Genomic DNA, 23,378 nt, shown 5'->3' on the forward strand with positions numbered 1-23,378 from the left:
CGTAGCATCTCACCAAGCATAAAAATGATTTTTGTATGTCGAAGCTTGCCAATTACCAACACTTTTCTGAACTTCTGTTTTTACAACCACCTGCACCGGAGTCTAAATTGATTATTCTCGTTCAGCCTGAGATTTTGCTCGAACAGTTACCATACCGCAAGTGGGTGTTGTATTATGGGAGACAATACGCCGGAGATTTGCTTGTTAGCCTTTAATGGGCAATTATATTCCATAGAATAGTAGAAAAATCGAATATCGACATTTGGATTATGACCCAGAATGAATTATGCGGGCTTAATGACAGGATTGTGTGCCGGGGGTTCAACGCAAGAATATTCGGATGACTAGTTTTTCAACTGAATATAATTTAGATTCCCCTTCATAGGCGTAAAAACGGCAAATTATGAAACACCTGATAGATTTTCATAAGAGCTTTTGCTATTATTTATATACTGTATGTGAGTTTTTTATATGCAAAGCTTACTTGTATAAGCTTCAAAGTTCTAAAAGATTCGCCATTTTGAATACAAGCAAGTAGACAGACAGGAAGCAGAATTTAGTTGCCAAACATGTGGTTAGAATAATATATAGTACACATATATTTAGTATATATAGTATAGTCCGCTTAGACTACTGAAAGAAAGTGAACGGATTGATCTTGAATCATACTAAGCACGGCAATGATTTAATAGCGCTTAGTAAATTTTAGAATATATATCAAATGATAGCAAAAATGTAAAATAAAAGGTTTTCATGAAATTGCTAAAATGGAGCCTGATTATCACAAGGCGAAATAATTGTACTGAATCCAGCCCAACCCCAGTGTATGTATGTCGGGGACAAAAATTACTGTTTTAAAATATACTCCGGATACACATAGCATGAACTCCTCACAAAGATAGCGAACTAATCATTGAGACATGTTATGAATAATTGAAATATAAACAACTGGTAAAATTTGCTGGCTCTTGCAGACACCTAATTCTTCAATAAATATTTGATGAGCCTGTTGTATTCTATGCACACCAACTGCAGTTCATAATTCATAAGCAAATAGGCAAACACAATTGCATGCACAATATTAATTTTTAAGATATTAATGAAGAAAACCAGAATCACATCAAGAAATTAGGAACATTTAAATGGCATATCTAATCTGGTAAGGTTGGCATGTAATTAAAACAGAATGGGATATGGGACATATTGATCATAAGCAACACCAAAAAAGCATAACTTTGCACAGCTTGTAAAAAAATCAGTAGCATAAAATAAAACGCCTCATAAATGTAATATTTTTCAATATCATATTAACCATCTTATCTGCCAATAAAACTAATTTCAACAATCTTAAATTTAAAGCATTTACAGAATTAATTTAGTATCTCTATGTTCGATTTGAAGCAATATACACAAATATTTAGGAAACATTATAATCGTCCATTCCTTTCAAAATCTTCATCTTGCAAAGTATATGCTTGCCTATATTTAATTCTTGAATCTTCATCTATATACATCAACTTTTCATTGCGTTTTGTGTTTTCTCTGCTTCCCAAACTAGTGTATCTATGAATAAAGTCACACATCAATAGTACTCCCAATATAGGATTTCGATTACTTAAGCTGGAAGTATGATGTAGCAATAAATCATACCCTTTTTGTGTGGTTAACATGCTGGGTCAGAATAAGTTACCTACCTTATTCTGTTCAACATTACCAATGTATTAAGGTAGATGGCGGAGAAAGACCAACTGATTGACACTTGGCAAACCCAGCACTCCTTTACCATATGCTTATTCATTCGCCAGTCTTCATTCTTTACAATGAGTCATAAGAGCCAAACATCAATGGAATAGGAATCTCCATATGATCTTTTATTTTATATAGTTGTAGTACTTGAAAATTCGTTTGATTTGTGTCTACAAACGCCAGATTACAAATTACAGTACAAAATCAAGATTAATAATTCAAATTAAATTTTTTACCCTCTATCATATAATACACAGTAAGGAAGGTGTAACGATCGTAAGAATTCCCAAACATCATGGTAGCTCCAATCCTGAAAAAAAACATTAGAAGAGATATAAATGGAACGGGAACACTATTCTACATTGGATATCCCAACTGGACAAGTTTTCAATAGATATACCCAGATTTCATAACATTGTCATGCAACAAATTAATAAATGAAAGTCCTTTTTCTAAAATCAATATTGTCGGAATTAAAACATATTCCTAAATCTTCTTAAATCAACTATACTCGATAATTTATTGACATAATATGGGAGTATTTTTATATCATTTTCATTATCCATTCATAAAAAATGCATATCGATTTACCAACTAGAATACTATAAAATATTTTGAATACATTCAGTATTCAAATTTTCAAAGTCGCCCGTTTTGGCCACAAACTCCTCTCGTTTAACAACTCTTCTTGACTACAAAGTGAAAATACAAATCTTACAAAGGATTCAGTAAAGGAAATAATTATAATCAAATATCAAAAACGCAAATGATAAATAGACAGTCAATAAAAACCAACCAGCATTGGATTAACTCTCATGTATGATGGCCAGTCATCATCAGTTGGAGAAAATGCTGCTAAATTTCTTGAGTATGGATCTGTATATCTTGTTCCCATTAATGTAGCTTTAACTTCAGGGTGTTCTAACTTCAACTTTTCAAGCGCTGGCTTAATTTTATCATCGATTGTGACTAATTTCAATTTGTACCTAAAAAAAAACAAAAGGTGTACAACTCAAATCTAAGGTGAATATATAGCTGTAATGCAGATAACACTACAAGATAAATAAAGAATATATATTTATCCCAACTAACCAAAGAGTTGATCAGCCTGCTTAATCATATAATGAACCAAGGCTTTGTCAGGCAATCAATCGGTAAAATTCGGTATGGCTGAGATATTGTATAGGAACATCTAACCAACACTCCAGATGAATAGATATAATAGGTACAGGAAACCATATTCATCCAATAGATGATAAATGAACCACCCACCCTGTGATAGGAAACCAGTAAATATTCCTACTTATAATTATCTTCCAAAGGATTCAAATATGTGGCCATGGCACACAGTCACAAGGAGTTTGATGTTGAGGGCAAGTGAGTGTGTGAACCCAACTGAATTTGTTGTAACTCCTAAAAATATTGTTGGATTCCTCCCTGCAACAGGGTAGTTTGCATATACGCTGCACCGCAAATAAGACCCTTGCATTTGGAGCACATAATTAGTTAGCTCTACACAGACTAGAGATACTCAATATCATACATATTGCTGTGTTCAATATCTGTGAATAAGCGTTTCAAGGATCTTTACCGTTTACATGATTCCTCCATGAATCTACGAACTTCATCAAAAGGATTCGGATCTTTAACATATAATGATAATATTGGTTCTTTGCCTTCTGGATATTTTCTGAAATTACCAAAAGATTATTGTTTTTCTTTATTCAAGTATAAAGAGTCTAACAATCCATATTACCGATTAAATATTATGTGAGGCTGTTAAAATACCTGCTCCATTTTTGCAATATTTACAGCCATTTGAAATCCATACCTCATAACAGGACTGATAGCAAAAATTTATGATTGATGATATGATTACAACATCTAGGGAACTAACTACAAAAACAATTTGTTAGACACAACATACCTACACAGAACTGCATAAAATAAGTGAAGCAATGCAGTGCAATCTTTTCCACCATTAAAACCAATGCACAATTCATTGAATGAATATCGTCTTAGCGCTTCTTCTATAATTTGAACCTGGTGTAAATTATATTCGGATAAGAGGTATATGGTGATAGTATGAAATAATATCTCGAACATTAAAAACAACAAAAGTAAGCAAAATTCAAAGTCCACATTATTATTCAATTACAAAATGTTTCAGTTTATTTAAAATATACTTCAAAATGGTGCAGTTGAATAATGCCAAGAAAAAATAAAAATATAATGCTTGAAAAAAATTGTAGGAAAAATACTTTTAATTTTATTTACAGAATTTTGGATAGCAGTTTGCTAAATTGGCATATAGTATCATAGTGATCGAAGAGGTTCATTAATTATTATTGTATCCATGTAATACTTACTGCCTCATCAACTTTCTTGGACAACGACTGTGACGTAAATGTCTTCTTGAAAACATCTTTACCCTGTAGCTCAGTTGGATTTTCTACATAATCTGAACAATTAATATTTTATATCAAACTTTTTACTGAAATAAATATGATGAACTAAAAAGGTCAAAAGTTTTCAAACATACATCGGCAGTGAGAAGAGCTAGGAATACGCTCGCCACCATATCTCTGATTACCGAGCGTGGGTTTGCAGATTCGAACCCAGTGGGGATAATTATGTGCGAGAGGATTGCTGGAATCCTTACCACCATGGGATTTCACTTAACCACTGGTCGGGTACATCTTCCTCCAGCATCATATCCATGCATTTGGAACTAATAACTGGCTAACTAATCACATACCCAACAGAGTGGCAACCAGACAAGAGGCTGAGGTTCGCCATATGATTAAGTCATCTTATCATCTTATCTCTCCCTTGGGATAAATATGTGAATCCTATCTTGTCATATGGTAAATCTTCCAGTGTAATTGGCTCTTCTGCTATTGAGCAGAATTCAGATCACAAATCATTTAATTTTTTTTGCTAATTACAGCCATGTCTATGCATCAGAAACATAAAAGAATGCAAAGTGACAAGAGAAAAGTCAACTAGTTTTGAAACTAACTGAACATGATGTAAAGCAATGAAAATAAATGATAAATAGTTGCACTGCTATGACTACCATTAAAAAACTAAACCAAAAAGGAAAGCTTAGCACCTGGACATGATAGAAAAAGATAGATAGATAAAACCACTGACTGACCTTTAACAACTAGGTGCTGTGGAATTGAATCCATCAGATATTTTGTAGCTTCTTCTGTTGCTTGAGAATTGATAGATTCTACAACTACTTTCACCTTATAGTAATTGTTGAAAAGATCAGGATATGATCCAATAGCAACACCAGCGGAGTGATATCTAAATTGAATTTACTACATATTATTGAAAATTCACTAAGAGACATTAAATAAGATATTTATATCTATTCAACTTTTCAATTTTTTTTTTCAGTTTGAATACTTTGCAAACACTATATCTGTATTTTACTTAATCATGAATCCTGAGAATAGATAAGGTTGATGTATAAAAATCAATAAGAATCATACTTTTCTTGGCAAGCCGACAAATATTTTGCTATTCCTGTTTCTAATTCATCAACCAAAATTTTATTTGTATAAAACTGACCTGAAAAATTTCATTTTGTTAAATAAGAGGCAGAGGCAGTTACAAATGATATCATTATTGTTTTTGAGGTCTGGACAAGTGGTCGGCAACTGCGGCCCCCGGGCTAAATGCGACACGCAAACAATTTTTTTGTGGCCCTCGAACAACTTCACTTTTATTGCATAAAACAAGAGTTGCTCATAAACTTATTATTATCTGTGTTTGGATATATGTCGTAACAATTGCTGTCGCGCATGTTGTTCGTTTTGTAGTAATTATGCAAACGTACCTACTGTTAGTTGTAATTGCCACAGGAATAGGGGTTACGGGTGCGGCATATCATGTTCAATGTATCGATTGTTTACAGGTGGCATTTAATGTGGTCCAACGCTATCAAAAATGTGTATGGTCCAGTTTTACATAAAGTTTACCAACACTAGTCCAGACTATTCCATCTTCTGTTGGTTAAACTTTACCAGAATCTATAAATAGCTTGACTTAATATGAAATATAACGTGGTTTAAAGTTAATAGTCATGACAGATGACTACATTTTATTTAATTAATTTATTCAATTAAATTAATTTAATGTCCACAAGAATAAACTTTTTATAATTAACCATCTCACCTTCTCCTTTAAATAAATGCTTCAAACTCACTGCGGACTTCTCAAGTAATGAAGGAATACCTGTGAAGTAATAAGGCTGAATTTAGTATTTATTGCCCCAGGATAAAACAAAATATATACAACAGGTTGTTTCATAAACATTTAGGAGAGTTATATAAACTATGGTTTTGTAAGCGTTAGAATGGTTATGATAGACAGGTCATATTAATGATGTATTTATTAATAAACTAAAAGCAATAAACTGAATTTAAAAGCAATTAAAACCAATGGGAATATGTAAAATGCCACCAAAAAACAATATGGGTTCGAATGTAGTAAGAAATATACAAAAGGTAGTTAGGTATATAGGAAAGGTAGTTTAGCTGGAAATGGCATTCATAGAATTTTACATTTTTTTTCCTTTCAATATTCAAGGATGTAAAACACAAATGAACTACTGTAACTCTTTGCAGCGTTGCAATATACTGTGAGAAGGATTTACAGAAATAAACAAACTTACCTATTTGTACAATGATAATGTACTTTTAAAATTTTGCTTGAATGATATGGATATGCATCTACGCCAGGGGTTCCCAGGGGTTTTATCTATTTTACATAATACCACCACATGACCAAACTCGAAAGTCCAGTGAAAGAAGCTCCGAAGTTTCATGAAAAAAATATATATTGGCCTGGGGTCGCACTTTAAAGTTGTCCTTGGGGTCGTCCTGAAAAAAGCTTTGGAAACCCTGATCTATAGTTTTAAAATACCTGGAAATAGAAAAACATTTTTGACTGCGATGACTGGAAATCGAAATGAACGTCCTGTAGAAGCATCATGTCCAAAGTGAAGTACATCAGATTCTGGAATATGAGCCATTTTCATTTCTGGTGAATTCATTGGCTTATTACCAAAATACCTGCAAAAATGAAAAATAAAACTAAAAAATGTTTTAACTAAGCATTGGTATACATACAAAATACTGTGGATCAAAGTAATATTAAACTAATATGTTGGACAACTAATCACAAGCTAGCCCAGGTTTGTAAAGAATATCAGCTGTTCATCTTCAAAGCATAATTGTCAGTTACAAATTCTTGTATGTCGCTGCTCACTCGATAAACTTATTACTGTGACCTGTCTTTCCATCCATGTTCTTTCAAAAACTTTGTAGACTCTTACACTTGAGATACACAAATAATTAATTTTTCAACATTTTCGCTGGTTGCACATGAATATTTCACTGTGATTTTACTATATCAGTAGCCTTAATTTCTCACTTTATTCAATAGCACAAGCATTTTCAGAGTGAACATAAATCAAGATATATAATATATCCCAGACAAATGAATATTTGTGCCAGGAAAAGTCAATTTACTTTTTTAATGACCACAAAGATGCATAGAAAATAGATAAAGAAAGAGAAAAGTATGAGTCAAATTTGTCATTCCAAGAAGCCCAGCTTTCCCTACCTTGTACAGAGATCTACTAAAGTTTGGTTGGCCACAACTGATTCATTAAATGCATTGGCAACTCCATCAAAGGTTTTATCATCATGTGTGGGTCCGATTCCACCAGAAGTCAACACATAATCATATGCGTTTGAAAAAATGCGAACCTTTCAATGAATAAAAACTGTAACAATTAAATTTCAGTTTAAACAAAATTTATACAGAATCATGAAATATGAAAAAGACAGATACAAAATTAAGAAAAACAATGATATAGAAATATATTTTGAATTTTAAACTAAATTCTTGGAATACCTCATTAGAAATTTCTTGAATATCATCTCCAATCACAGTTATTCGCTTTAATGAAACTCCCAAAGAATGAAGAAGTTGACATAAAAAATTTGAGTTTGTGTCTTTTGTTTGCCCTTTCAAAATTTCGTCACCTTGAAAGGATAAGTTGTAAATTAAGAATATATCACTTCAATCTCGAAAATCAAGAAACATATATTGACAATATATATATATGTTTCAATGATTCTCAACAATGATATTACAAATAGATTTTCAACAGTCAGACAGTACAGTAGGAATCATTCATTTTCATATGGGTGCTTGAATGGGAGGCGCAGTTCTTACCACTTCATGGCGGCTCCTGCCACGAACACACCCCGGCGTCTCTTGTATTTAATGGGGTATGCATCTAAAAATGAATACCTGGCTAACTAATCTCACTAGCAACTAATCCCAACATGGACTGGTAACTGGACGAAAAGCCATGGTTTGTTATAGGATTAAGTTATTATATTCTTTTTCGGTAGTCCCGAAGTATGTTAGCCAAGATGGCGGACACCGGAACGTAGTATGTGTACCAGGTTAGGGTTAGGCCATAATTGTATTCCATTTTACCTTATTTTAGTTCTATTACGAGTTCGGGGACAAGCCAAGTGACTCCCTTAGTATTTGTACCTGAAATTATGACCTAACCCCAACCTGGTACACATACTTCGGGAGTACCCCTTTTTCTCCACCCCGGGATGAATATGTAAATTCTATCCTAATATCAGAATATCTTCTTAAAATATTGAGAAAGAGATTTCAAATTGTCAAACAAAGTCAACAGACTCAACATTAACACAAATCTAAAACAAAGCGATAAATGGCTTAATATATTAATGATTAATTGAACATGTGTTTTGTATGTTAATATAAAAGACTGATATAATCCTAAGCTTCAAATTAATTTATACAGTTATATATAGTGGATAGGCAACTAATTTGCCGACAGTATTACAAATAAAATAAATAACATAAAATATGTATAAAAAAATTAGCAGTTGATATTATGGAAAGTCATGAAAGACTTCAATTTTTTTAAGACAAAGGTTAATTTAATTCAAATTCTATTTAATTTTCATCAAATAACATTTATACTACTATAACGGTACAATGAAATATTTCCAATCTAAGTTACAGCAAAAAGCAAACTGATGAAATGCCAAAATGGAGCCAATTATTCTAGGCATATTAAAAGTTCTCACCTATTACAATAATTCCCGCAGACTTCGGCATTATGAAAGTACTGTTTTGTTTATGGAATGTTTTGAACGTACTCCTCACGCATAAACGAAGAGACATCGGTACCTACAGTACATTACCAGACGCTAAAGTCGAGGTTCAGAAGTTCGAGGGAGTTCGAAATAAACTTATGGACCTTTCCACGACCTTTAACCCCCAGAAAATTCTTCCTATACTTTACCATTGCAAAATTTCCGGGGCTAGTTTAAGAGTGCTTTTGCGAGTTGGCGTCTGTAAAATGGGGTATATGTTTCAAACCATCATTATGATTTATTGCATACAACAATCTGTTTTTTAAAGGTACCGGTAAAGAATTTCAGGCTAGTCTATCACAGCTATTTCTACACTAATTTTTATTACTGCAATTAAATAAAAACTCCTAGGAAGACCGAGTGATCATTGAATTATCTGATTTATATTTAAGTTTCCAAAACACAACTGAAAACTAACGAATAGAGTTCAAAAACGCGAAAACGAGGTAATGTTTACAACCACGCTTGAAAATCTGTCTGAGTGAATAAAGTGTCTGAGCGGATGCGAAAAGGGGGCATTGTTACGTCACTTTTTGCATTTTGCTGATTGGCCAATGTCACGAAGTAAACAAGGAGGTCGATGCCCGGGGAAAGGTCCATACTTATGTAAACCTTACCATAAACTACCACAAACAATTTTGTGATTGCGCAATGTTTATTGTTGCGATGGATGATTGATTTTAATGTCACCACAAGATGTCGATATAGAGCTGATTAAATTTTTAACGAAATTAACTGTGATTTTGACATTTTTCGTAGGTGGGGGAAACTACCGGTATGACGGGAATACTGGAGTGGGCATAGGAATCTTTCTTCAGAGTGAGATAGGAAAGATAATAATAGGGATAAGGAAAATTTATGTTAGCCTAGTGGTTATTTGTGCGCACCTCGTATTTCTGTGATTTGACCTGCATCATCATTGTTTTTCAGATTTGTCAATTTGTTTGAATCAACTTTTCTGTTTCAAAATGTTATCTTCGATCGGCAGAACCAATTTATTTCGACAGGTGTGTTTGAATAGCAGCTATAGTGTAGGCCTATACGATTTGTTTTGTAACCTCATTTTACATTCGCTTTGGGATTTATTGAATATTAATACAAGTCGATTTATTCTGGGGCTAAAAGTCTGTAAACCGACATCTTATACAATACCGGTCAGCCGGTACGAATAAATAAATGATATCTTTTGAGATATTTTTTTTTATTTGTTGGCATAGTTGTATTATCGTACTGTATTAGTACCGGTAGCTATTGAACTTTTCCTATGACAACAAAGATGGGAAGACAAATAGTCAACATCTTCTAAATACAGAAATATAGTGGTATAAATATTTTTCTTCATTATTCAGGTAGGAAATGTTGCGCAAAGATTTCAGAGTACCCTTGTGATTGCTGAACAAAATGGTGACACACTTTCTCCAATCACGCTGAACACTATTACTGCAGCCAGCAAGCTTGGCGGTGATGTCAATTGTCTATTGGCGGGAAAGTCTTGTGCAAAGGTAAAAATTGTGAATGATTCAAAACCTACCCAAAATTTTAGCCAAGTAAATGGAAATCATATTTTTGGGTTTGTCAATTTCATTTGGCTGTTTGAACAGGTTAAATTTTGACTATTTGGAAAGATTTTTAAAATTGTAATGAAATAGATAGCAATTACATAACATTTAGAGATGTTTCAAGTATATTTCAATAATTATTCTAGTGGATTCTGTAACTTTCTGTTTGACTTTGTGAAAACAAATTTGTTACTGTTCATTTTTAAAGGCTGCAAAAGAACTAAGTGGAGTAAAGGGAGTTTCAAAAATCTTAGTTGCTGAAAATGATGCATTCAGTGGATTTCTTCCTGAGGCTCTTACTCCTTTAATTGTTGCTGCACAATCTCAGTTTTCATACTCTCATATATTGGCTGGTGCTAGTGCACTTGGAAAGAACTTGATGCCAAGAGTGGCTGCAAAGCTGGATGTAGCAGCGATTTCTGATATCATAGATATAAAAGCTCCTGACACTTTTGTGAGAACAATATATGCAGGTATAGTTTGTGATCCTTTTTCTTATCACAAGTTCATTAATTATCTGTAGATAGATTTCATCAGATGTACTCTCGTAGTGTGTGTACCAGGTTAGGCGATAACTTTACTCAGATTTTCCTTATTTTAGTTCTATTACGAGTTCGGGGACCTTCTGTGTTGGGCAAGTGAATATACCCCATTGCCCATAGACTTCAGCCCCTTTACGCAACTTGATGTGAGGTAGACGAACAAAATTAGTTACCTCCATATTGGTACACAACACACACTTCTGGAGCGTCGACCAATTATATTCTGATGCATTCTCAGTTCTAAACACAATTTGGCCAATTATATTTTGAGCTCTTTATTGTTTACATTACTATTAGCACATACTTTTTTTTTCAGGCAATGCAATTCAAACAGTTAAAGTAACAGAATCAGTGAAAGTATTAACAGTACGAGGAACTTGCTTTGAAGCAGCAGAAGATGGTGGGAGCGCAACTCAAGAAGGTAGGTATTACTTGAAATGAACCTAATATAAGAAATATTTTCCAATGTAATTCGTTAAACTTTTATCACATCACCTCTAGACCATGGGTTCGCAATTATTCGATGTTATGGACCCTTCTGATGATATGCCTAAGATTTGTCAACCACTTCTAATAAATAATACGAGACAATAGTTGGTATGTGCAAGTTGTCATAGAGAACTGCCTTGAATTTATAAGGATTATATTAAGTCCAAGATTTGCTCTGTCATAAACTCACATAGATAATTTACTGAACTTGAATAAAAAAGTCTGTCCATATGAGCGAGATCTTGTGGCACTCTGTAGCCTGGTGTATTGAGTTGCCCACGTGAGGAGACCCGAGTAGTTACATTTTTTCATTACGCAAGCAAAGCTCTTCAAGCCCTATAAACTTCCCTGACCTCTCCAGACCAAGCCTGATACAACTGCTGTGCAATGCCCTCACTCCACGCACACAGATTATTTCTTACTACTTTTCAGCTTTCACGTCTGATGTTTCAAATGACCAATCCAAATTTCTTGGACAAGAACTGAGCAAGAGTGACCGCCCAGAACTCACTGCAGCAAAAACTGTGATATCAGGAGGTAGACAAATCTGCATTAGTATAAAATATGCTTACATCCCAGTGTAGTATAAATATAAACTATTCTTTTTATCTTAGTATATTGGTCTCAATTTTGAATAATTGCACATCTTTATTTTTAAAAGAATGCATATTCAGCCAACAACTTATGCATTGGTGAGAGAGATGATTGAATTTTTGACAAATTTTATTGGCACATAATATACCCTTGCAGATTTTGGTCTGCATTTTGAAAATGCTTATTATGAAAGTTTTCTGTATAGAGGTAAGTGAAGGGTATTACAAATTTTATTTCCAAATTCAGGCAGAGGAATGAAGAATGGAGAGAATTTTGAGCTACTCTATACTCTTGCTGACAAACTAAATGCCGCTGTTGGTGCATCAAGAGCTGCGGTTGATGCAGGTTTTGTTCCTAATGATATGCAAGTTGGACAGACGGGAAAGATTGTTGCCCCGGTAAGTGCCATTCTGCTTACCGCTAACCGTGGCCCGTGACACCATTTTTTTTCTTTCTAATAAATTTACATTGCACTCTTCTTGCAGGAATTGTACATTGCTGTGGGTATTTCCGGAGCTATTCAGCATCTTGCCGGAATGAAGGATAGTAAAACTATTGTAGCGATTAACAAAGATCCTGAAGCTCCCATATTTCAAGTTTCTGATTATGGATTAGTTGAAGATCTATTTAAAGCCGTTCCTGCGATGACAAAACTAGTCGAATCATGACAGATTAAATGATACAAAGTGACTTTATTAATGCTTAATTCCTAATGAAAAAATTTAAAAAATATCTAATTTATGTCATGCAAGCCTGTTGTATGTTCTCAACTTAGGGCATCCATCTGTTCTTGAATAGTTTCCAGCTAAAAATAGAAGTTGTTAATTAGTTGCCTTACCAGATAGAGTTGGTGCTTTTGTTCTATTTTGTCTGTCCTACCTTATTATAAAATGCTAAAAGCTCTTCGTGATTAAATTCCATCAGAACATCATGACTGCCTTTCTCACTGGGATCGTTCACATTTAGCTGCAAAACTACATTTGGTTCGGTGATTTTTGACTTTGATCCCTGTGCCACTTGCAGATTGAGATGCCAGTCCACTCTGTCAAGCTAGAGATATAATAAGGCACATGGATGAGTGCTGAATTGTTTGGCAATCTTTACTATTATAAATCAATTAGTACCTGATTAGCTGTCAATGTCTTTTTCTTCAATCGGGACACTATATCTCTTCCATATTTTTGCCAACCCTGTGACAGCATCCCACTACGTTCTTCATCCATACCAAGAGATGACAGTTGCTCTGATAAAATGGCTGGTTTCCAGCTATGGTATGCTGCCTGAAAATAACATTCTATGGTCATCCTTCAGACATGGGTGGTGGACAGTTTGTTCCAGAATTGCTCGTCTTACCCTCTCATATATATGTTTTATTGCTTCAAGCATGTGGTTGACGCTATCTGTATTGATTTCAAGTACTTCAGATAACTTGTATTTCTCATCATCAGTAAAAGGTGTCTTGTTATCTGTCCCGATACTCTGAGCTACCCGACTAGCAAGTTTTGGAAGCTTAGATCCCTCGGTGGAATTCAGCACATCAATTCCCTTGGAAAATCTGAAAATAATTATACAGGGTGGAGAACTATTTTAATAATATCCAATATTGGAATAGCTAAGTTCTCGTATGACTTTCCAAGGGAAGTGCAATTGATTTGTTCATTGGCAATATGTAGAATGAATGCATGGACATTGGAAGAGTTCGGAATAACAAACTTGATTCTCGTATGACTTTCCAAGGGAAGTGCAATTGATTTGTTCATTGGCAATATGTAGAATGAATGCATGGACATTGGAAGAGTTCGGAATAACAAACTTGATTCTCGTATGACTTTCCAAGGGAAGTGCAATTGATTTGTTCATTGGCAATATGTAGAATGAATGCATGGACATTGGAAGAGTTCGGAATAACAAACTTGATTTCCAAACTCTTTTTGGACCAAGATTTCAGCAAAATATGCCCTATTTTTTTTAAAGATCATTTGATTGCAATTCACTGTAGTTTATGGCCAATTCAACATGTATGAAATGGATACCTGATTGATTCCTCGAAGGCCATTATTGAATGTTTCAGATTACAATTTTATTTTTAAATCTGTAAGTTAGAAAATACAATTGATTGGGCACTGGTATAAAAAAGTTTTCTGGGTCGCAGTGACCACAACGAAAAAACATATCAACTATATACATTAACAGTTTATTAATCTGATTACCAAGGAGCATCTCCCAATATATAACACCACAGATATATAAAATTCATTTACAGACACACTTGACAGATCTGGTGTATGTAACTGGAATAGGTATTATGCTGACTTGAGTTTTAAAGGTAGAAGATCATTTGATAATATAATGGTTAAAACTGTGAGGAGTCTCTGCCAAAGAAAAACGTTTTCATCCAGTCAACAGGTACTTGCATTCTGAGTTTCCAGTTCCCAAGCCGAGTTAAGTAGGCCGAGCGCCATAGTATCCAAGAATGGAAACCTTTCAACTTTATATCTGCACCACCATGTGGAAGTTTCATATCAGTAAGTGCAGAATATCCTCCAACATAGGCGAGCATGCCCATATTTTGAAATTTAAAAGGTTCCGTTTCTTCACCATTGAGGTATTTAGCTAGCCATCGACCTTTTCTCTCAGCAACTTGTGCTGTGCTAGGCAAAGGCTTGTCTTTTATTTCGGCGCAGTCACCAAGTGCAAATATTGTATCGTCTGGTGTATCAAGAACACTAAGATATTCATTTGTTATTAATTGATGTTGCTTGTTTTTCGGAAACTGTAACCTTCTTGTAAAGTTTCTAGGTGAAAGTCCTGTTGACCACACCACTAATCCACATGGTATTTCCTTCCCATCTGTTAATACAACCCTATCCTTTTTTACTTCAGAGACTGTTGCTTGAAGGAGTTCAAATTGTTCCCTTTTTGCAATTTTGTTCTCTGCATAATCCCGTAAAAGTTTGTCGAAAGATGCAAGTATATGGTTAGCTTCTATTAATGTCACTCTAACTATTTTTTGCATATCGCCATATAGAAACGATACATCTTGTTTAAGAAAATCATAGACCTCGGCACCAAATTCAACACCAGTTGGTCCACCACCAACTATTACAATATGAAGTAGCCTTTCTTGATCTTCTTGAGTGGATTTCGGTTGCACTGCCAACTCAAAGTTGTTTATGATCCTGCTGCGGATCTCACGGGCGTCTTTAATTTCTTTAAGAAAACATGCATGTTCGAGCACTCCCGGTACTCCAAATGTGTTGCTGACAGCACCGACACCTATAACAAGCTTATCATAATGAAGTTCATATCTGACAGATTCATCCACCTCACTTTTACATAACAATACATTTCTTCTAGAGTCAACACTCACTGCACTGGAGAAGTGATAATCTTTGCTGTGGCGAAAATGGCTATTCCTCACAGGTTCAATGATGCTTCGAAATTCCAATGTACCAACAGTTGTTGAACACAGTAATGGAGTAAAAAGAAAATGATTTCTAGGGCTTACTACCGCAACATCGTATTGCTTTTTGTCAATATTTTTGAGAACACTATAACTTCCCCATCCAGTGCCTAAAATTATGAGTTTTTTTCTTCCCGAATTATTGCTCGATAAATTTCTAATGATAAAATGATTTGTAGACCAAATAGCAGATGGCCACATTAACGACATAACTTGCCTCAACATGATAAATTGCAGTTTAAAGTATGACACACTGTAGTATACAAAGACATATGTCCAGTATGTCTGCATAAAAGATTAGATATAGAAATATTAATAAAATATGACATTAATAATATAAAGAGGGCAGACAGCACCAAACATCTCTTTTTTTTGATTGGCTCACTCAATGAGTAATTTCAATAAATATGCAATAAATGTATAAAATAAAGTCCATACTCCATTTTGCGTTCATAATCCATTTGTTGAAATTGAGTTTCATAGTTTTTCCAGTTTGTTTCAGCAGTGATAATTAGTCATAATCATAAAGTTATTTTGATAATTACAATGATATAATACAATAAAAAAAGAAAAAAAAATTAGTTGATGTATAAAACTTATCATAAACCTGATTTACTATTTAAAATAATGCTTTACATAAATTCTGTTATTCCTTTTCAAAGGGTTTGTTACTCGGAACTTTCTATACTTTTTCTATACATTCATTTTTTTCTGCTTTTTAATAAGGAGAGTATTATCAGGTATTTTATTTTCAAATATTATACGATTTCTGAACTATTGATAACAAAAGAATAATTGCATTTAAATCTACTCTACTTATAAATATTAAGGACTTAATAAAGGATCATCAAAAGTCAATACTATACAAGAATCATAATTCATAACAAAATGTATTCTAATTATTTTAAAATTAAGTAAACAAAATCATCACAAATTTCCTGGGTAAACTCACACTGTCACAAGACAAAAAAAATGCGTGACACAAACCGGTCTTCACTGCGTAATATTACAAACATATTTCATTTCCAGCCACTCTTTCAATACTGCAATATCTGGTTTTGTTTATCAAGGACAAAATATCGCCGCCCAACTGCCAACGTCTTTTACTGGGTTAACTGTATGTGCAGAGTGCAGTGTAGCGCAGGTTTATCGTGTTTCCCGAAAATAAGACTCGGTCTTTTCTCAATTTTCGTTCGAAAAATATTTTGGGGGATGTCTTTTATCAAAAACAAAATTACAAAGTGGAGAATTACGAAATTTTAATTGATATTTTCAATATTTTGATCATGGCTAATTTTATTCGATAATATAGCAAACAACGGCCTCAGGTCCGGTTACCAGTTCATGTCGGATATGAAGAATGTAATTGATACCAGGGCATGTCTTTTTAACACTTGCAAACATATGGATTATACTCTTCCACCCAACAATGATTTCGCTTTAATTGTAAGTTTAAATAAATTTTATTGTATGATAAATGAGAACTACAAGCACAAAAGGAACTATTTAAAAACAAAAGAATTTTTAATTGTTACCACTACAGAATCGCGCGTAACATTTTGTAGGGGAGTGGGGAGACCGGGGATAGTCGGAACATCTGACTACTTAATCGTAATTATTTCTGCAGTCATGTACCACATTACAACGTCTTTGGCGCACAACGTATCTATGTTATTGCTTCACCTAACAGTAACCTTTAGTTTCCCACAACGCATTTCGTCTGCAAGAAATTGGACCTCGAATGTGCGCGTGTAATTCGTTCCAACTTGCCCCGAGGACGGGGTAGCTTGGACCAGTCATGGGGCAAGTTGAAAAGTAAAAGAAAAATGACGAACAAGTTAACAAACTCTAAGAATTTTTTTAAATTCAACCACGGGACTTCACAAAGGATCATATGGGGATATATCTACAGCAAAAGTTAGCTTTTCTGCACATCTTGCAGTGCCACCTATGCGCATCGGCGCAGGAAGCTTCTTCGTTATATGTCATCTTTCGGTGCAAATAGACGTCTTCTTCACGCGGGTACAAAAATGCCACGGCATTGGTTCTTCTCATATCCACTCGTCTTAAAAATCTTGTTTTCATCTCTACTACGGTTTCTGCGTCGCTCGTACCAGAAACTTCCGGAATTTTTCCGATATGGTGCGTGATGGATAGAAATCCTCGGAATCTCACCACAAAAAATCACCCTGCTCGAATGATTCGGCCTTTTCCTCTATATCTTCCTCGCTATCATCAGTGGTGTCGTGAATAGACATAACATTCCGCTCATCTGAGATCGATTCATCATTGACCATCGAACTTTTCCTGGGGATCTTGCGTTGCATAGTTTTTGTACTGGATGCACTCTTTTTCAGATATCTAGCAAAGCCAGGTCTTTTTCAGAAGTTCGAGTTAAAATACAGGATTTTTTCTGTTTTCTTCTCACAACGATCTTTCGCACCTGTAGCTTGGGTTTTGTGATTGGTCGGACTATTTCTGGAGTCACTCCGGTTTCAGACTCGACCTGCGATGGCCCTCGGTTATCTACGTGAACTTCTTCTGGGGGCGGACGTTCAGTGGCCAGAGATGGGGAGAAGTCATCTTCGACAAAAATATTTCTATCCAAAGGGTAGATACCTGTTTTGGAAAACGACCTATAGAAGCTCTGGGCGTTCCCCCTTGTTCGAAATTAGTCGACTTTCTATCGCACCAGCGTAATATTTTTTGAAAGCAAAAAAGACTGATACATCCAAGAGTTGTAGCTTGTGTGAGCAATGCGGCGGGAACGACAGAAAAACAATCCCATGAGGTCAATGGTGCAGCGCACATGGGCCTGGTAATGTGCCAAATATTGGACAAAATTTTCCATCTTCATCCATCCAGAACCGTTTTCCTCCCCGACAGAGCCTGCTGGGCAGCAATTAGGGAAATATGAGCAAAAATTAACTTTTGGAAATAAGATAATTGGTGGCACAGTGTTTTCAATAGCGTTTACAGCACAACAAACTGTTATCGTACATTTCCCAATATCTCTTTAAAAAGCTTATTTTCGTCGCTTCCCACTAAAACCCGCCTGAATTAAGTAGAGCAAACGCGTCCCGACCATACGCCGGTAAGAAGAGAGAATTTTCCAACAATTTTGAGAAAAAGTTTTTCACTTTTAACGCTGTGGTCAACACGTGATCGATATGCGAGAAAAAGAGTTCTCTTCTGGACGAGCTTCACGTCACCTTCAAAACAAAACAAGAGTGGGCTTTTGAAGTGAAGTGATATTTGTTTTATCGAAGAGTATTTGATCGCGTGCTGTCTGGTATCTTTGTTTGTTTATTATGAGCCGGAAAACGTTGCTCGCGCGTTTAAAATACTTCGTTTTCAACTAACAACAGATTCTTTGTTTATTTTTAAGCTTTGAAATCCTCATACAAATAAGTTTGACCTTGTAGTAAAATGAAAATTATACATCAAAAAAATATGATGACGTCCCCATGGTTAAGAACACTCGGATCCAGCATGGATTATAGTTGGATGCTTAAAATGATTACATTTGTTAGTGCCGACAAAATTGAAATACTGGATACAAATCATATCCAAAATTGATAAATTTTCCAAGATCTTGGGGTTTAGGAGAAAAAGGGTCTCATAGAGCTTAAAATGGTACTCGTTCATGATTTCATACAAGTTGTCAAAAAATATTCCTACATTGTGTTCGTTGAAGGCAGACATCCGTGCTATCGATGTTGATTCAGGTGTTTATACCGATATGTTTTTATTTCTCCTCATAAAATCTGAGAACCAATCACTGCCAGCCTGCTTCTCTTTTTGCCAGGACTGAGGATATTGTATTTTCCTATCCTCGTGACTCTCTTCTATCGCCCTCGCAAAATCATACTAGTCCGCGAGCCGAGGCCATTTATCTTTCAGTTTGGTGGCGCACATAAGGTAACTACCTGAAAATGATTTTAAAATGTTCCTTAAAAATTTAGTAACAAATATTGCCTTGTTCTCACTTCCAAAAGTTGCACGTTTTACAGAAAAGACTCATACACTACAATAAATATGTGTGACCATCTGTCCTATTTTCTCTGCTTTTTCGGTATCATGGGCCAATGAACGCAGACTGCTGCATGACGTAACAACCAAATTAGTCAGCTGTAGGTGGATCCCCAGTGGTCGGATGAATATCAGATGTACTACTACTGCTCGCTTTTGCGTTGAGTAGCCTTTCCATAGTTTTTTTTTCAGTTATTATTAGTTCAGTTATTCTAAGGAGGTGTTGAAAAGTATAAGTAAGATATTAAACACTTGTATAACCTTACCATAAATAGCCATTTTAGTTGAGCACTAGCTCATAAGACGTTGTTGAATAGGTACGGTGCGGTAACTCCAAGGAAAGCTAGACCTAGAATAATATATCACAAACAACGATATTTTCTGGCTTGCATGAAATGTTTATGATTAATTTAATGACTCTTCTTGACTATTCAGCAGACTTATAGACTATGGAGGACTTACACGGGTCAAAACAAAAACGTCCATTTGGCTCCTGTCAGTTGCAAGTCGGATTATACGTTTCCGTTTTGTTTGGCTGTTGAAAATGGTTATTTCGTATTGTTCCGTTGGCTGTACGTATAGTATATAGACAACGAAATGGATCTTAAGGGGTATTCCACTGATTTCAAAAGATTCGGAACGTCGCGCAATGTGGATATCATCTATTGCCTTATTTGCCTATTGACAGAACTGCTTGGTGTCAAGTCCAGAAGCCATCTCACTTGTGTTTCACTGTTTGCGGACAGCACTTCGTTGATGGTGAGTGATAATGTGGTGATAGTGTGCCGTTATCAATTTCTTTAAATATTCACAAGCTCCCTCATTTCAATGGAAAGCAGATGACAAACTACTGTTATTAGTAGGCCTAAGAGTGGGCTACTTGCAGTTGCAGACTTGACTTGTGTAAGACAGTAAGGAATTAATAATCAATTGCTATAAGCCTTATAGTATAAGGTATTGTTTCCCTAATTAGCAGGTAATCTATTACTAAGTGTGAAAGGTTGAATGGATAACTAAAGTTTAACACCACGGGGCCTGGAAAAAATAACGAGAATTCAATTGAATTCGCCATCTAGGAATACGCTCGCCACCGCATCTCTGATCACCCTGGTAGTTTCACAGGCTTCAATCCTATGCGGGGATGTGCGAGAGGATTGCAGCTCTATTCCCACTGAGGGTGGTTCACATGACCGCTGATCGGTTACGACCATTCCCCACCATCCAAGTCCATGCTTCCGAAAACAAATAACTGGCTCCACCCCAGATAAATCCTATCCTAATTAATGGTGCTTGTACAACTGATTCAAAAAGATATGCTACCCGGAATCAAATTCATTTACGACTAGTGGCTGTGGTGGGATATGGACATAACTTTCAGACTTCTTGATCGTTAAATTTTATGAAAACTCTATCTGTATCCATTATCTTACAGATATCCGTGCGACCAGATGGATGGCAAAGTATAAGTTGCAACAAGACCACAGTGGCACAAGACCTCAGCTTGCGTGACTTGATAATACATCCTCAGTTTATGACAATTATTGATTAATACCTTACACGAGTCAAGTCTGCAAGTAGGCCTAGGCATACCAATTACAGTAGTTTGTCATCTGCTTTCCATTGAAATGAGGGAGCTTATGAATATTTAAAAAAATTGATAACGGCACATTATGATTCACCATCAACGAAGTGCTGCCCGCAAACAGTGAAACACAAGTGAGATGGCTTCTGGACTTGACACCAAGCAGTCCTGCAATTACAGCAATAGATGATATCCACATTGCGCGACGTTCCGGATCTTTTGAAAACAGTGGAATATAACTGAAGATCCATTTCGTTGTCTATACCAGTGATTCCCAAAGTGGGCGATATCGCCCCCCAGTGGGCGAAAACGATACAGAGGGGGGCGAAAAAGTTGAAGGGGGCGATAGGGGGGCGATTTCGCAAAACCTGTTGTATGTTCGGCGCACCTAATTCTGTAATCTGTGTGCATTCGCAGGCTTGAATCACGTGGGCGATTATCACACGCGAAAGGATTTCTGGACTCGTCTTCGCAGTAAGGTACGGTAGTTGCGTATCCCAGTGGTCGGCAAAATACGGCCGGAGTAAAATAATGTGGCCCGGGACGATTCACTGAATGAACCTTCCCCGACCTTTGACCGCGGAAAATTCTTCCCATACTTTACCATTTTAAAATTTTCGGTGTTTATTTTAAGTGTGGTTTCGCGAGTTGTTGCCTGTAAAATGGGGTATTTGTTTCAAACTATCATTCTAATACACACCATTCAACAATCTGTTTTTTAAAAGTACCGATAAAGAATTTGAGCCTAGTCTATCACAGCTATTTCTACACTAATTTTTGATTCCTGTAATTTAACTGAAACTCATAAGAAGACAAAGTAATCATTGATTTATATTTAAATTTCCGAAAAACAACTAAAAACTAACGAACATAATTCAAAATCGCGAAACTGAGGTAATGTTCACGACCACGCCTGAGAATCTGTCTGAGTGAGCGTGTCTGAGCGGATGTGAAAAGGGGCATTGTCACGTTTTTTGCATCTTGCTGATTGGCCAATGTTACGAAGTAAACAAGGAAGTCTATGTCCGGGTAAACATTCAAACGGCGGTTTTGACGATGAAATTTTTTTATTTATAATCTACGCTCGAGGAGTAAATTACATTTTTTTACGTAACAGAATTTATCGTGAGACACGTTTGGACTAAATTTTATTATATCCTAAAGCAAAGAACTGGGATTAGTGATTCCCATTTAGAAAATATTCCAATCTTGGCGTCGTAAAGCTATCCAGCGTGATGCAGCAACAAGACAGTGCCACATTAAATGTCATTGTAATATTTTTTCAATAAGACGACTGAGTTGAGTTCACGAATTGTCGCAGTTTTCGCGCACTGTTCCTTTTTTAATTTCAAAAAATTATGGCAACCCTGAATTTTGTCCCGCGAGCGACATAAAATTTGCCGTCCCCTGGGCCGTAGCCGATAGTCGATCACGGCTTCTTCCACATCCGAGTCCATGAATCCAAAAACAAATGGCTGATTAATTATGGACTGGTGATCGGACTGGAGGCCGTGGTAGGATGAGGAATCGAGGATGAATTTTACCAAAGTATTTTGGTGCATGTCATCATGCTGTACGAATAAATGAGATGTACAAAAATCATTATTATAAGTTTGGGAAAATTAACCTTGTTTTTATTATTTTAATGTGAAATAGAGTGAATTTAGGAAGTGAAATACTATAAGGCAAGAGTACACGGCGGTGTTTGAGGAGGTAGAACCCTGGATTCTTTCATTTCCGACCTATTATATGGTGACAAAGGGGTTTTCAGCCGTGCTACTATTGCTATCAAAACAACAAAATAGCCTTTCCACCAGTAAACGGGGTAATTTTAGACACAATAAAAAAGAAGCTAAAGAACACCAATCTCATCTATTTCATTAAAAAACACTATAAACTATGATTTGTCTTCTTATTTGGTCTGTAATATATTCGTTTCTGACATTTTTTTGTATTGCCGGGGGGGGGGCGATGAAGTTGTATAAACTACTATAGGGGGGCGATTGTCAAAAAAGTTTGGGAACCACTGGTCTATACTATACGTACAGCCAGCGGAACAATACGAAATAACCATTTTCAACAGCCAAACAAAACGGAAACGTATAATCCGACTTGCAATTGACAGCCAACTGGACGTTTTTG

General features: G+C 35.6%; 4 protein-coding genes across 5 annotated transcripts; 1 reads left to right on the forward strand and 3 right to left on the reverse strand.

The window, feature by feature from the left end:
- The first annotated feature begins 165 nt into the window (after positions 1–165).
- Positions 166–13,090, forward strand: LOC120346448 (electron transfer flavoprotein subunit alpha, mitochondrial-like). Of its 2 annotated transcripts, none has more exons than XM_078114950.1 (8): positions 166–175; positions 9,904–9,982; positions 10,325–10,477; positions 10,743–11,007; positions 11,393–11,497; positions 11,998–12,102; positions 12,406–12,557; positions 12,645–13,090. In XM_078114950.1, the coding sequence occupies exons 2-8, from the start codon at positions 9,944–9,946 to the stop codon at positions 12,825–12,827; spliced, it is 1,002 nt and encodes a 333-aa protein (XP_077971076.1). In that variant the 5' UTR covers positions 166–175; positions 9,904–9,943; the 3' UTR covers positions 12,828–13,090. The 2 variants fall into 2 exon arrangements, with proteins under 2 accessions (XP_077971076.1, XP_039272124.2); XM_039416190.2 differs by lacking the exon at positions 166–175 and adding an exon at positions 9,644–9,794 and having other exon boundaries at positions 9,906–9,982.
- On the reverse strand, positions 924–9,073 carry LOC120346440 (FAD synthase-like). The gene is made up of 13 exons (XM_039416180.2): positions 8,907–9,073; positions 7,681–7,811; positions 7,387–7,532; positions 6,685–6,833; positions 5,935–5,994; positions 5,250–5,328; positions 4,907–5,061; positions 4,116–4,207; positions 3,674–3,789; positions 3,338–3,436; positions 2,543–2,732; positions 1,983–2,056; positions 924–1,563 (listed from the first exon to the last, which is right to left on the reverse strand). The coding sequence occupies exons 1-13, from the start codon at positions 9,001–9,003 to the stop codon at positions 1,428–1,430; spliced, it is 1,524 nt and encodes a 507-aa protein (XP_039272114.2). The 5' UTR covers positions 9,004–9,073; the 3' UTR covers positions 924–1,427.
- Positions 12,837–14,299, reverse strand: LOC120346457 (COMM domain-containing protein 10-like). Its single transcript, XM_039416201.2, has 5 exons — positions 14,193–14,299; positions 13,513–13,714; positions 13,284–13,439; positions 13,039–13,209; positions 12,837–12,964 (listed from the first exon to the last, which is right to left on the reverse strand). The coding sequence occupies exons 1-5, from the start codon at positions 14,213–14,215 to the stop codon at positions 12,926–12,928; spliced, it is 591 nt and encodes a 196-aa protein (XP_039272135.2). The 5' UTR covers positions 14,216–14,299; the 3' UTR covers positions 12,837–12,925.
- Positions 14,251–16,737, reverse strand: LOC120346442 (putative NADH dehydrogenase). The gene has a single exon (XM_039416184.2). The coding sequence runs from the start codon at positions 15,911–15,913 to the stop codon at positions 14,513–14,515; it is 1,401 nt and encodes a 466-aa protein (XP_039272118.2). The 5' UTR covers positions 15,914–16,737; the 3' UTR covers positions 14,251–14,512.
- Between the last annotated feature and the right edge of the window lie 6,641 nt (positions 16,738–23,378).

Source organism: Styela clava, chromosome 8 (genome assembly GCF_964204865.1).
Source record: "Styela clava chromosome 8, kaStyClav1.hap1.2, whole genome shotgun sequence".
In the NCBI taxonomy this organism is placed as follows: domain Eukaryota; kingdom Metazoa; phylum Chordata; class Ascidiacea; order Stolidobranchia; family Styelidae; genus Styela; species Styela clava.

Excerpts from the sequence above, each read along its gene's own strand:
- LOC120346448 (XM_039416190.2), top strand. The coding sequence starts at position 9,659 with ATGTCACCACAAGATGTCGATATAGAGCTGATTAAATTTTTAACGAAA. Across the intron at positions 11,008-11,392 it reads TGTGAGAACAATATATGCAG|GCAATGCAATTCAAACAGTT; the intron begins GTATAGTTTGTG and ends TTTTTTTTTCAG. Across the intron at positions 11,498-11,997 it reads TGGGAGCGCAACTCAAGAAG|CTTTCACGTCTGATGTTTCA; the intron begins GTAGGTATTACT and ends ACTACTTTTCAG.
- LOC120346442 (XM_039416184.2), bottom strand. The coding sequence starts at position 15,913 with ATGCAGACATACTGGACATATGTCTTTGTATACTACAGTGTGTCATAC.
- LOC120346457 (XM_039416201.2), bottom strand. The coding sequence starts at position 14,215 with ATGGCCTTCGAGGAATCAATCAG. Across the intron at positions 13,440-13,512 it reads TAAAACATATATATGAGAGG|GCAGCATACCATAGCTGGAA; the intron begins GTAAGACGAGCA and ends TGTTATTTTCAG. Across the intron at positions 13,210-13,283 it reads AGACATTGACAGCTAATCAG|CTTGACAGAGTGGACTGGCA; the intron begins GTACTAATTGAT and ends TTATATCTCTAG.
- LOC120346440 (XM_039416180.2), bottom strand. The coding sequence starts at position 9,003 with ATGTCTCTTCGTTTATGCGTGAGGAGTACGTTCAAAACATTCCATAAA. Across the intron at positions 4,208-4,906 it reads ACAGCACCTAGTTGTTAAAG|ATTATGTAGAAAATCCAACT; the intron begins GTCAGTCAGTGG and ends TTAATTGTTCAG. Across the intron at positions 1,564-1,982 it reads TGTGTATTATATGATAGAGG|ATACACTAGTTTGGGAAGCA; the intron begins GTAAAAAATTTA and ends CTTTATTCATAG.